At 40.5% G+C, this 14,823-nt stretch overlaps 1 protein-coding gene across 4 annotated transcripts in view; it reads left to right on the top strand.

Annotated features, from left to right (window-relative positions):
• sorcs2 (sortilin-related VPS10 domain containing receptor 2) overlaps positions 1–14,823 on the top strand; it is a 627,727-nt gene that overhangs the window by 572,143 nt on the left and 40,761 nt on the right. For all 4 annotated transcript variants that reach the window (XM_087978909.1, XM_043698404.2, XM_043698411.2 and 1 more), the window contains exons 18-21: positions 7,185–7,356; positions 11,553–11,739; positions 11,858–11,991; positions 12,091–12,214. In XM_087978909.1, the coding sequence (XP_087835035.1) occupies positions 7,185–7,356; positions 11,553–11,739; positions 11,858–11,991; positions 12,091–12,214 (617 nt within the window). The remainder of the gene's footprint in view (positions 1–7,184; positions 7,357–11,552; positions 11,740–11,857; positions 11,992–12,090; positions 12,215–14,823) is intronic.

Genomic DNA, 14,823 nt, shown 5'->3' on the forward strand with positions numbered 1-14,823 from the left:
TTCATCACTCTATTTTGAGTATTCTGTCATAGTCAGGTTGCTGTTCTTAATTGTCTGGAAAAAAGAAGACACAAAGGTAAGGTTATGGTACTATGTTGTTTGAGGGGGAAAGTAAGAGATGTGTGCTGATAGCAGCACCAGAGCATGTAGAATGAGAAGTATTTGGGATTTGAAAATAATGCTTAACCATGAGCATACTGCCTTCTCGACGATTTCAACATTTCTACAAGCTGTGGCCTCAACAGTTCCTTTTCCCAGACTAAGCAGCACTGTTTCCTAATAACTTTCTTAATTTATGCATAGAATGTGGGTATTGCTGGCCGGACCAGTATTTATTGCCCTCCCTAATTACCCATGAGAAGATGGTGAGGTGCCTTCTTGAACCACTATAGTCCATTTGATGTAGGTAGACTCACAATAGCGTTAAGATTAGATTCCGTACAGTGTGGAAACAGACCAATAGGGCCCAACAAGTCCACACCGACCTTCCAAAGAGCAACCCACCCAGACCAATTTCCCCTATTTACCCCTCACAAATGCACCTAACACTATGGGCAATTTGGCATGGCCAATTCACCTGACCTGCACATCTTTGGATTGCAAGAGGAAACAGAAGCACCTGGAAGAAACACATGCAGACACGGGGAGAATGTGCAAACTCAACACAGACAGTCACCCGAGGCTGGAATTGAACCCGGGTCCCTGGTGCTGTGAGGCAGCAGTGCTAACCATTGAGCCACCATGCCACCTCTGTTAAGGAGGGAGTTCCAGGATTTTGACCCAATGACAGTGAAGGAACAACGATACATTTCCAAATCAGGATGGTGTGTGGTTTAGAGGGGAACATGCAGGTGGTGCTTATTCCAATCATGACAGTTCTGACATTTCGAGAAGCCTGTTCTCTTCAGGTTATTTTCTGAAACTTCCTGAAAGAGAGAGAGCATATTGTGACAGTGGCTGGGATTTACTGCTAGTTGTCAAGGTTTCCCACATCCCCACTACCAATGGGAGAACCAGTGGAAGATCAGCCTAATTACTGACTGGGAGACCTCTTTGTGTCCTCAATTCACCACTAGTGCAGGAATTCCACCTCAGAGAGCTGCCAGTCAATCAGCAACCAAGCTCCAAGGGCTAACCTGGGGATCACCAGTGGATCTCTAGACACTTGATTTGGTGAGAATGTGGGTTTTGGGAAAGAGGGTTGCCAGAGAACAGGATAGAAGGCAAGGTCACAGAGGTTTGACTTTCATATGCCTTTCCCAGTCCTACAGCCCCTTTCCTGATGCAAATCCCTCCATCAGGCAGAACACCTCCCCTCAAATCCCCTCACCCCACACTCCCATCCTCAAAAAAGTAAAGAGGCCGCAGTCAAATCCAACTGGGTTCATGTATTATATTAATAAGTCTCATTGACATCTCCCAATGTCAGTTGGCAGGAATCCTGTATTGGGCCCTTCCCAACCCAGCGTAATTTGGTAAAGCTTTCCTGACACCAGGAATCCCATGCAGCTATTCCTGCCTGATTCTCCCTGTTTCCCCACACTACCATAATGTCTCCTCTGGCCACTCAATGATTCCAGTGAGTGGTACAATCAGATTGGCTGATGTGCCTGTCATGGTTGATGTCATTGTCTAACCCATGTGGTGTGAAAATGAGGCTTGCAGCAGGACTAAGTGTATGGGTTAGATAGTACATGGATATTAGGTGTGAGCTCAGTGATTGTGGCTTGGTGACTGATGGACTGTAATATATTAAGCATTGTCTGGCAGTCGATGTAATGTGGCTTTCTCGTGTTGACCTGCACAGCAATCTTTCTGCTCCTACCTTTTGATTGTGAGTCTAAATCACCTCCTACCCTGATGTGCATATGAGATGCGTAATCCTTTCCAAGTCCTCCTCTAAGACCTCTAGTGCAGCTCCCAAAAACGTTGAAGACCACTCTCTCCCATATTGTCATTCCTAAGTCTTTCCAAAGTCATAGTCACTTCAACCTGATTCCAAGCACCTACTCCAACATTACCCATAAAAAAAATGCAAACTAGTTTTAAATGGTGTATTAATACACTGCTGAAACTTTCAGGCAATGAACAATACAGAAAGCAGTGACTGGAGGCATTCTATTGAGTAGATAGCATGAAGTTAGCATCCTGATCCCTGTGCCTGCTTTCAGGAACTATCCAGTTTAACTACCACATTCTATAAACTGGTAGACTGGCTTATGACAGCATGACTAGGAGCCTATTGGGTATTTGAAATATTGATCTGAGTTGAGCAATGGTTGTGGTAGTTGTAAGTCCTCCTGGTGGACCAGCAAAGGGACCCAAATCTGTACACTTTCTTGTTGTGCTCCTCCAGGCTTGGGAGGAATAATGGATTTGAATGTCTCTGCTCCAGATTAATTTGATATCCAAGGAATATCTTTATGGATCATAGAAAAAGCACCTTGAAGCTCAACACTGTGCTTCTGCCTTCCAATCTGGCTCCACCTCCTGCCTGCTTTTCTGTGGAAAACAGTCTGGATGCCTGTAAGTGAGGCCCGAGAATTAAAAGAAGGCAGTGGTTTTCAGATCATGACTACTTGCTGTTTGAAAAAGATTTTCATTAGTGGTTCTTCTGCCAGTTACCTTACATTTGTGCCTTCTGGTTCTTGACCTTCCAACCAATGGGAATTCTTTATGCTACCTACACTGTCCAGCTCATTTGTATACTTCTATCAAATCTCCACTAAGCATTCTTTCCTGTAATGAAATATCAGTCCCAACTTCTCCAATCTACCCACGTGACTGAAGATAGTATTGTAAGATTATGGCCTTTTGTTTTTGCTGGAGTTTCCCTTGTTTTTACGTCGTAATAGAAGATATGAGTAGAAAATCCAGTGGAGCACCATACAGTGCATTTTTAAAAATCCATCCTTCCGAAGTGAGCATGACTCTTATTGCCAGCATTTGTTGCCATCAATGCATGGTGGTGAGTCTTCTTCCTGAACCACTGCAATCCATGCAGCATTGGGACACCCACAGTGCTGTTAAGAAAGGAATTCTAGGATTTTGACGCTCCAACAGTGAATGAATGGCAATATGGTTCCAAAGCAGGATGGTGTGTGACAACTTACACATGGTAATTTCCAATGTGTCTTGCTGCGCTTTGTCGTTCTGAGTGATAGAGATTGAAAAGATTGCTGCAGTGTTACTTATGGATTCTTCACATTCTTGCCTTTGTGTATCACTGGTAGAGGGAGTGAATGTTTAAGGGGCTCTTGTGGAGAGACCATTGCTGGTAATGTCAACATTTGTTGCTCATTTCTAATTGTCCTTGAGAAGGTCATAGAGCTGTACAGCCCAGAAAGAGACCCTTTGGTTCAACTCGTCTGTGCTGACCAGACATCCTACATTAATCTAGTCCCATTTGCCAACATTTGGTCCATATCCCTCAAAATCTTAACCTATTCATGTACCCATCCAGATGTCTTTTGAATGTTGTAATTGTACCCGCTTCCGAAATATTTAAAAGGGAACTGAAAGGCAACTTTTTCATGCAGAAGGTGGAGCATGCATGGAATAAACTGTCAGAAGTAATGGTGGAAGCGGGTACAATTACAACATTCAAAGACACCTTGTTTTTGTAGCTGTAGTATTTACCATGTATATTTGTGTAGAAGTAAATCTTCCGTAAAAAGTGACTCCATGAGTTTTAGCTTAAAATGTTTTTTTCAGAATGCCTATGGAAAAAGTGATCAAAGATTTTCAGGGTTCAAACTGTCTTGTAATTATTGATGACTTACCAATAATTACTATGATTCTTTAATTTAAAGGTGCATGTAGACACTTTTAAACTTTCTCTCCATGAATTCTTGCAGCAGTCTTCCATCCAATTGACAAGCCTAGTGCGTAGCATACGATTTATCACAAATCAATTTAACCTGTAGAAAACATTGGCAGAAAAGGTTACCAAACATTGTCAAAATAGTCATACCATCTGCAGAGCAATCTGACTTGACCCCATTAAAAAAGTAAGGAAGAATAGCATTTCAGAATTCAGTGCCATATGGTGCACAGGATACAAGGGGGATTTGATACCTCCCATCAGAAAATGAAAAGTTCACAGATTCTGCCACCTGAACTTGATGATAAAACCATCAAATTCAACAGTTTTGTCATCCTACATTGAGAGAAGAATGTGCATCGATTAGCCAATATTGGTGATAGCAATGACATTCAGATAAACGTGAACAATCCATCAAAAATGACCATTTCCTAGATTGGTGGAAAGCTGCCCTTACAAAGACAACTGGTCATAAGACATTGTGGATCATTACAGTTCCATCTTGCATAGTGGATGGCACAAAATTGAAGGCAATGATATTCAAATGGAAAACCCTCCCCAAAGAGAAATTTCAGAAAGATGTATCCCCTTGTTCACAAGAAACGCTGGATAAAGAAAGACGTTTGCAAGAACTGGACCAAAGAACTGTGGAAAGTAAGACCACATAAAGGCAATGTTTGCTTATCTGGGATATTGATGGTTGTCTGTGATGTGTGATTGACCAATATCATGTGGTAGAGATTCCTTGAGGCCTTGTGAATATTGTTCACTTGGCAGTGGGTGTAAATTGACCACTCAGATGAAATCTGAATGTTGTGGATCAATTGAATGTTGGAAAGCAGAAAAACATTCACTAAAGGATGAAATACGCTCTTCTTTCATGTTTTCTCCATGACCCATGGAGGTTGCACCACTGCTGGAAGGTGCAATTTGCCTAACTCCAACACCGTAAATATAAAAAAATGCTACTTGCTTTAGAGAACATCTCAGCATAGGACACATTCCTTTTCCTTCAGCAGCACTGCCAAGTTGCCAGCTATTTCATTGAGCCAGATTCCCTCTGAGAAGAGGAACAGTGTCTTGCTTGACCTCCTAGTTGGCTGTTAATAAGACAGTGTCGCCTGGGTGCAGCGGCTACCATGGATTCAGGCCGGGTTTTCGATCTTCTCAGTGGCATGTCCAGACTTTGATAATATTCTAGATGTTGTTTACACTGAGTTGTGAGATGATAACTGAGAATCAGCCACAACTCATAAGGGAATTATAGAGAAGTTAGGAAAAAGACTTACAGAGAGAGGGTTAGAATGTTGCCACAAATGGTTGTTGAAGTCCAGAAATCCTTTAAAAAAGACCTTTATGTTTTTACTTGAAAAAAGATAGAATCCCTACAGTGTGGAAACAGGCCATTCAGCCTCACAAGTTCACATTGACCCTCTGAAGAGTAATTCACCCAGACCCACGCCCCTACCCCATTATTCTACATTTACCCCTAACTAATTCAACTAACCCACATATCTCTAAACACTATTGGCAATTTTAGCATGGCCAATTCACTTAAATTGCAAATCTTTGGACTGTGGGAGGAAACCGGAGCACCTGGAGGAAACCCATGCAGACTCGGGGAGAATGTGCAAACTTGACACAGTAATCGCCCGAGGCTGGAATTGAACCTGGGTCCTGGCACTGTGAGGCAGCAGTGCTAACCACTGAGCCACCTTGCTGCCCTAAAGTTGGCAGCTGCAAGAGCTGGTGGACACAAATGAGAATGGGATCGGAACCCTCACAGGCAGACAACAACAGATTAAATGAATGGAGCTTTTCTATACAGTTGGATTAGACTTGCCAGGAAGTAGGGCTCCATAGCAGATGTGATGAGCAAATGATCTTTTTCAATGCTGCTTTTTCTATAATTCTGCAACATATCTACATCGACTCCAAGACTTCAAATGTGAAAGATGAGAACTCTGCCTTTCTTCTTAGCTTTCTTCACTCTTTTTTCTATGTCGGCAAGACTGACAAATGAATGACCTCCCACTGGTCCATTGTTTCTGTGATCTTGGTGTTATGCTTAGCAAGTAATAGCTGACTTTTCTGTGTAATCTGTGCTGTGCTAACCTATCCCATTTTGTTACAAGGAAGCAGACTGTAAGGCTCAGAAGTAGCCAGAACTCATTGGCAGCACAGGCTTTGGTCAGCAATGTGGCTTACCTTCATCTTAGACGCTGGGTTTTTTGAGTTGTTAATCTGTTGTTTAGTTGTTCTAAAATCTGATTTTGCGTTATGATATGGTATGCACCGAAGCACAAGAGCCAAGGCTATGACAGAAGTGCTTCTTTCCGAGGTGTTTTTGCAAGAGAATTGTGACAAATGAGGTGTTGATCAGCCTGCTGATGGTTTGTTTTCTTTCAGAGTCCTGTGATTGCTTGTGAATTTGGTAATCTTGCAGCCTCTTGTTGTTTTAGAGTAATTTTCATTAATAATTTTCTCTCCAGATTAGGAAACATAGACTCCCTGTAGTGCAGATAGAGGCCATTTGGCCCATTGTGTCTGCACCGATTCTCCGAAGAGCATCCCACCCAGAACAACTCCCACACCTTATCCCTGTAACCCCAAATTTACTATGGCTAATCCACCTAGCTAGCACGTCTCTGGAAATTGCAGGGGAATTTAGCATGGCCAATCCACTGATCCTGCACGTCTTTAGACTGAGAGAAAGCCCACCCAGACATAGAGAGAATATGCAAACTCAAAATAATCACCCAAGGCTTTAACCAAAGCTGAGTTCCTGACACTGTAAGACAGCAGTGCTAACCGCTGTACCCCTGCGCCATGTCAGGACACACTTCACCCAGCATAAATGTCAAGAGAAAAGTAGGTAAAACCGATTTATGTTAGAATTAGAATCCCAACAGTGTGGATATAGGCCCTTTGACCCAACAGGTCCACACCAACCCTCCAAAGAATAACTCACCCAAACCTATTCCCCTACCCTATATTTATCCCTGACTAATGCACCTAACCTACACATCCCTGAACACTTTGGGCAATTTAGCATGACCAGTTCACCCAACCTGCACATCTTTGGATTGTGGGAGGAAGTTGGAGCACCTGGAGGAAACACATGCAGACACGGGGAGAATGTGCTAATTCCATACAGACAGTCACCTAAAGCTGGAATCGAACCCAGGTCCCTGGCACTGTGAGGCAGCAGTGCTAACCACTGAATCACTATGCTGTCCTTCTATTCTATAGAATCATGTGCCAAACAGTAAATTTTCCCCCTTCGGTTTCTGTATTTATAATGTGTAAGTGTATCTGTGTAAATTGATTTGAACGCTAAAGCTTTGACTATTTTAAACAGTTACAGGAAGGTGGCACTGAATGTCTGTAAGGGTGGCGTGGACAAACGGCAGGGCTCCATGCAGTACCGATGCCCGTTAATGGCTCCTAAAGGGCTCCATATAGTCACGAAAGGAGAAAGGCTAGCAGTCAATCCTGGTGATGATGTTACATTCTTGATAATGCAGAATCAGGTAATATGAAACTAATTATAGTGTTTGCTGATTCTCTCTCTCTCTCTCTCTCTCTCTCTCTCTCTCTCTCTCCCTTTAACATACACTCATGCAAGCAAGCATCCACTCACTAGACAGGTCAGGTTATCAAATTTGCTTTAATTGGGCTGAATCTGTCTGATGTATAAATGGCAACAATGACAGAGGAGATTACAAAGTTCATTTACATGTAATTTTGTCCTGACTCTGGTAAATATGTAGTCTGCAATGTAATTTGGACTGCTCATTGTACTGAGTGCTTGAGGTGGATTTTCCCACACTATCATATAAGAGAACTGTTGTTGCAAAGGCAGGAATGGTCCAAAAAACCCCTGAGTACTTCCATCTCTGGGCCTATTGATTTTGTCAAGTGAGTTACTCCTCTGTGTTATCGAAGTTGCAATGCCCAGTTTGTGTTGAGATAGCCGATCATGACTGTAATAGTGAAAATTACCTGAGCATCTTTGATTGAAGAAAGAAGAAATTAGCCAGTGTTTTTACTCTGCATCATATTTCAAGTTCTACTGGAAGTGTATGTTTATCCATCAGATGAAGAGAAGGTTGGGCTGTCATGTCAAAAAAAAATCTTGCTCACACATGGTGCAAATTTATATGTAAGTGACGGCTACCTGAACAAGGGTCTGGAACTGTACCCTGTTGGAGACTTAGTACTTTCAGGAAAGTGGGGTGATACATGAGGATAGATTAATGAAGAAAGCTGAGAAAACAGTTAGGAAGTCCTGAGCCTCCATGATTGCATGGAAGAGAGACACCGCCACTTGGTCTTTAATTGACCCTTTACTTCTAAACTGACATAATAGTATACTTGCCTTCAGTTCAGTACTTTGTTCATTGAGCATAAAGCAAAAATATATTTAATCGCTTCCAGGTGGCTAAATGGTATGTGCAATTCCTGTCAGAGTCAGCACAATTGAATTCTTGTTCCTGATCCAGGTGAATGGAAATGTTCTGTGGTGATTTTCATTATTATAAAGCTTAGCTCTTGGAATATTTTCATTGAAACATATACTAGCAATTGGTACATTGCTAACCACCGAGCCTTTCAAAATATTTCACTTGCAATTGTTTTTCCCACCATGCTGAGTGCAGTGTTTTATTGTCTGGCTCAACAGGCAGTGGCCCTCAAGCACTTCAGTAGGTTGTGTGTCCTTTGAGTGTGAGACAAGTCGGCAGACAATCCAATTTATCCATTAAGCTGCATCATGCTCTGACTCTACGTGTCTTAATGGTGGATTTTCCCACACCAAAGGGCAGCCAATGAGAAGGAAACATAACAAATCTTGCATTCCAGACCCTGCTACTCATAGAACTTTCTACTTCATATGTCCAAAGCCCCCTCCAGCCACTCTTGTGTTTCCTCCCTTCTTGCCAACTTTGGTAGCCATACCTTTAACCATTAGGGCATGGCAATTTGATCTTCTCCTCCTTTAAAACTCAGCCTTGGCATGTCTTTCTTCACGTTCATAAACAACCTTAAAACTTATTTCTGCTGCCACGCCTGACTTCATTCTTTCACTTCACTTTCTTCTAAATCAATCCATAGCTCTTCATTGTGAAAATCATCTTAGAACAGGTTGTATTACAAAATATTCAACATTATACCTGTGTTGTTACATGTGTGACAATAGCAGAGCAAGTAATTTATAAAGGAAACATCTACAAATGTAATGTCATGCCAAATGTTTACGTATTTAGCATAGGAAATGCAGAACACGCTAGAAGTTAACTATTTTGTACCCATTTCCTGTTTTCGGTTCAAATGTGTGAAACTAGACAATGAGTATTGAACTTCATGGTTGTCTATGCCCTTTCAGATTAAGATTCAGGGAACCTGACAAAATTATTCCTTCTCCTTAGCCCAGGTATGTTGACAGCAAATGCAATGCCCCTTTACAGAAATCAGCCAATTCAGTAGACTAGCAAAACTTCTATTTTAGTAAAATTTTCCCAGTTGGTAGAATGGGGAAACAGAGTCTATCTGTCATCATTGTTTTCTGAAAATCCAGGAATTAAAATTCTGACAGAAATATGTGGAAATTAGTGCAGTAATATTCATATGGAAGTGTAAATTCCCAATTTGTGCCAGCAAATTGAACCAATTACAAAGTACCTTTAGCATCAGCTGTAACTCTGACGTAAATTACAGGAATTAAATTGAGTGCATGTGTTAATAAGATCACAGCTGCTACCTTGGATTATTGCTGTCAGTAAATAGATCTATTTTATCATGATTACAACATTCTATGAATAGCCTCCGCTTTGGATGGTTGGTTAGCTTTGTCACTGCACACAGCTGACAATGATACAAAAGTCATTAAGACCTTGTGAGAATGTGGTATCATTGTAGCAGAGCACACCCATCAACAACAACTTTATATATTTGAATCAAGCATTTAAATATAATTTAGGAAAAATGCCCCTCTTAATCAATGATAAATTTACAATGATGAATTTACAATAATATTCCAGTGACAAATTAGAATACAGTAAATACTTCAAGGTGTTGGGCTTGTGATTATTTGATTGCTTCAAACAAGGAAATAGTTGTTTGAAATGAGTTTAGTGGTAGTTCAGCACAAGTATATAAAACTGAAGTGCCTGGCCTACATATTCAGGAAAATTGTATTTAAAATGAAAACATATCAAGGTCAAGACATGCATAATTCAATTAAAATGATTTGCCCCCAGCCTAACTCTGGATGTATTAGTTGCCTGTGATAATCATTCCATTCCATGCTTCATGATGTCCATACACAGAAACCCAATGTTAGGTGTAAAGCATTGTCAAGAAACACCTCACTGGTAGATAATTTGTACAGTTCACCTCAAGAGACTTCTGGTCATGTGATGGATTTGTATGATGTGTCACTGTTTCAGAGTTTGACTTGAATCAATCCAAACAGATGAAATAATAGACCTCTATAAAAGATGTTTAGAGTAAAATCAATCAGCTGTAGTCAGTGTTTCCCCAGATTTTGTTTTTTTTTCATAATTGTTTTTGAGTTAGTAGTTGGGAGAGGATATGACGCTGTTGCAGTCTGACTGGATCAAGGAATTTCTGTCCATTACTAACTAGTAAATGCTTGATATTAACAGTACAATAAAAAGTGAAAGATGTTTCCTTTGCCAGGACTAATATTTATCAACATCATAACTGAAATAAATGCACAGAACCAGATATGAATGAGTCAAAAGCACACGAAATGAAATTTTCTATTTGGATATTTCAAAATTGAGTCTGTATTAATGTGAAAATAAATAAGAAATTGAGGATGTGAATTGTTTTGTACTGAACAATGACTGGCAAAATTATTTTGTACAGAAAGATTACAACTTTGGATCTGAATTATTGTCAATTTTTGACTCATTAATTTTATAGGTTATGGGAGAATTTCATTTCTACAAATTTCATTCTGAATTTTATACAGCAATTCTTCTAAACTCCAGAATCATGCCTCGTGCTGTTTTTGCTCTGACTAAGAAAGCAGACAATAAATTAAAAGAAAGAAGTGGAGCTCACTGCCTATGGGTAACACCATTTCATTTGTCCACATAGATCATTCTTCATAAATAGGCCTGGAGCCATATAAAGGAAACCATGTTGTGAGCAGATTATCATTTTTTTCACCAGTGCTCTTGCCTGGTGTTACTTCCAGTAGCATTCAGCTCCATAGGCATACCTTGCCTCAATTTCTTCATTTCTGAGCCCAGATAACCATGTGGTTATTCATCCACGGATGTTCTCGCAACTAAACCCAGTTCTGTTCTCGCCTGACACTCCAGGAACAATTGTTTATAGCAATGTTTAAGAAGAAGAGGCACTTTTAGCTGATTTTTCTCCCTAGTCTGGTTTTGCTTCGGCAAAATTGCAAAATACAGCTAAATTCAACCAACTTAAGAGAGAAAAGGTAAAGCTACCAGTTCCTACCCCCTAGATCAGGATTTCCCTTTGTTCATTAGGTTATTCAGGGAGCCTGAGCAGATGCACTTAATGTAAAGGGTGTATGGTGTGCTTGCAGTTAACAAGCTAGATCTAGTTACTTAATTTAACTAGAACTTTGGAACTCATGAGTGACTCATGAAAGAATACTAATCTCTTTTTAAACACAAGTTCTTTATGCTGTTGTGTTGTTATGCTGTTTCTGTTTTGTTGCTAGGGTGATACTTTAAACACAAAATATCAAGTGGATCTTGGAGATGGTTTCAAGGCAATGTATGTCAACCTCACACTGATGGATGAACCAATTCAACATAGATATGAAAAGCCAGGAATCTACCGTGTCTCTGTGAAAGCTGAAAACATTGCAGGGTCTGATGAAGCCATGGTTTACATTCAAGTGAACTGTAAGTTTGCTATAGCATTAATGTGTACTAAGAGCATTATGACACCCAGTAAATTGATTAATTGAGCAATAGTGTGTACAAATATTTTTGCTGACACAACTATACTTGGTCTCCTCAGCACCTCTCCAAGTTGTGCACCTGGAGGCACTGCCAGTTGTTCGCAGGAACCAACAAATAAATCTGACAGCATTAGTGCAGCCCAGCAACTCCAACCACACAGTCTTCCAATGGTGGCTGGGGGACAATCTTGAGGTAGATGTCACATTGTACATATTCCATGAATTATCAGCTGGCTATTATTTAAAACAAAAAGAACATAATATTTTCCGTGTTTTGAACCATTCTTTGCAGCCTCGTCTTACCTTAGAAAACAGTCTCATAACCAGCTTTAGTGAAAATGGTCAGATTAAAGTCACAGTCCAAGCTTCATGTGGTAGTTCCATGGTTCAAGATTCGAAGGTGGTGAGGATATTTGGTAAGAAGCCTAAAGTATTTATTTTGGAATGTGGGCATTTATTTTTACCAAGCACCATTTGCAACTCCTCAGATACTAAAACGTTTCACGTTCATATGCAACAAGACACTGACAACATGTAGGCTTCTGTTGATAAATGGCAAGTTATAGTTGTGTTACTCTTATAACCATTGCAAACAGGAAAGAATCTACCCACTTTCCTTTGACATTCTATGGCATTACCAGTGCTAAATCCTGAACTATCTACGTCCTGGGAATTGGTATGGAACAGTCATTTAAATACTTAGGGTAAAAAGACAGAGACTAGGAATTCTGCCAGCTACAACAACCAGCCTCTCCAGATCTACTCCAGAATCTGACATCATTCCTTGGATTAGGTGTCAGTAATTATGTATAGATGATTCCTGAAAGGATTCCCCCCCATTAACAAAGATCCTACCAGTGTAAGGGTAGAAAATCTGAGCATTCGAATGAGCCTCGGGGATTTTAACAGGGCATCAGAACCAGAATTAGACCAACTGTCCCACTGAAAATCTCTTTTCAGCAGTCTCAGCAGGCAAGAGTTTGATACTAAATGGACAAACAGTTGCTTTAAGAGTTTCTTATCCATGAAGAGATTTCACTGCTGATTTCTGGATCCTTACATTGAAACTTCAGAGCTGATGTAGGCTATTTGGCTCTTTGTGCCTGTTCCAATTTTCAGTATGATCATGCTGTATTTCTATGCTGCATTCCCACTTTCTGTCCATGATCCTTGATGCCTTTAACGTCTAAAAATGTATCAGTCTATTTCTTGAATATATTTAATGCCTTAGCCTCCACAGCATTCTGTGGTCATGGGTTCTGCAGGGTGATTTCCATTTTGAGTGAAGAAATCTTTCTTGGCCTAAATAGCTGACCCATTATCCTGAGACTGTTTCCCCTGGTTCTAGACTCCCCACCCAGGAGAAACACCCTCCCTACATCTAGCCCTGTTAAAACTTTACACAATTCGATCAGATCCCATCTCATTCTTCTAAACACCAGTGAATACAGGTACACTTAAACAATCTCTCCTTATAGGACAGACCCTGCCATCCCAGTATCCTCCTACTGAACCCCTTTGCTGCACACCCTCTATACATCCTCTCTTAAGTAGGAAGTCCAAAAAGTTGTGCACAATACTCCAGGTGATGTCTTACCAAGTTTCTGTGTAACTGCATTTTGACATCCCTACATCTGAACTCAAATCCTCTTGCAATGAACTTCAACATTACATGTGTCTTTCGTATTGCTTGTTGCACCTGCCTATTTACTTTCATTGGTGTACAAGGACATCTAGATTCCTTTGTACATTCACACTTTCTAGTGTATCACCATTTAAATAATACTCTGTCTTCCTGTTTTTTAGATCAAAGTGTATAACCTCACATTTATCTATGTTATGCTGCTCAGCTCTACAGGGTGTTCTAGTACAACACAACAGTTGTGTTCCTCTGTAACCTCATGCTATCGAAAATTGCGCTCTGGAAAACCGCTATAGAAAATCACTACACCCATTCAGTAGAAGGTTCGCGTTATCTAAAGTGTCCACAATTTGTCAGTCACATTACAGCTAATTTGCATTGATGAAATGCGCGTTATACCAGAACGATCGGCATGTTTGCCCGCACTCAAGTTCGTCTAGATCACCATGAAGTCTCTTTGCAACTCAGTCTCACCTAGTTTTTGTGTTGTCAGCAAATATGGAAATATTGCACCTGGTTCCCTCACCCATATATCGTGAATGGCAGAGTGCTTTCAGCCTGCTGCACTTGTCAATATGATCACGGCCTTAACTCCACACTTTGCTATCTCCTTCCCTTAATCTTTGACATCCTTGTAGACCAAATACCTGTCTAACTCAACCTTGAATATATTCAATGGCCATTGTTCATGGGACAGAATGCCGAATACTGATGACCCTCTGAGCAAAGAAATCCCTCCTCATCTCCATCTCAAATAAAAGACACCTTTTGAAGTTTTGCACCCAGTATCTGCATTCCTCAAGGGAAACATTCTCTCAGCATCTAATCTATCAAAAACCCTCAGAATTTTTTATATTTCAATAAGATCTCCTCATTCTTCTCAACTCTAATGAAAATAGGCCCAATCTGCTGAAGTTTTCATTAAAATCTAATCTTTAATCCCAAGAGTCAAACAAGTCAATCTTCTCTAAATTGCCTCAAATGCAATTAACTCCCGCTTTAAATAAAGTGGCCAAAACTGACTACAGTGCTCAAGGTTTAGTCTCAATGTGCTTACTGCTGTAGCAAAACTTCCCTACTTGTGTACTCCATTCCCCTTGCATTCTTAATTCCTTGCAGATCCCTGATGCAGGGGTTCCAGGTTTGATAGACTGTGAGAAGCCTCATCTTCCAAAGTTAATTTTCTGCAAGCATCCTGCCCCAATTTCAAATGTGATTGAGAGGAGTTCCTAGTTACTGTTTACATTAAATAAGTCTTATTTGGAAATTTATCAGTCAGTTTGGGTTTCTTTCTAAGTAGGAAAATTAAAGGCTGTCGAAGCTGGTTGCAATAGTTTCAAAAATACTTTCACATTATCCCATAAATTCACTGGCCCTCAGATC

Source organism: Chiloscyllium plagiosum, unplaced genomic scaffold, assembly GCF_037043375.1.
Source record: "Chiloscyllium plagiosum isolate Xiang-an unplaced genomic scaffold, Cpla_swu_hap1 HiC_scaffold_1, whole genome shotgun sequence".
NCBI classification, from domain to species: domain Eukaryota; kingdom Metazoa; phylum Chordata; class Chondrichthyes; order Orectolobiformes; family Hemiscylliidae; genus Chiloscyllium; species Chiloscyllium plagiosum.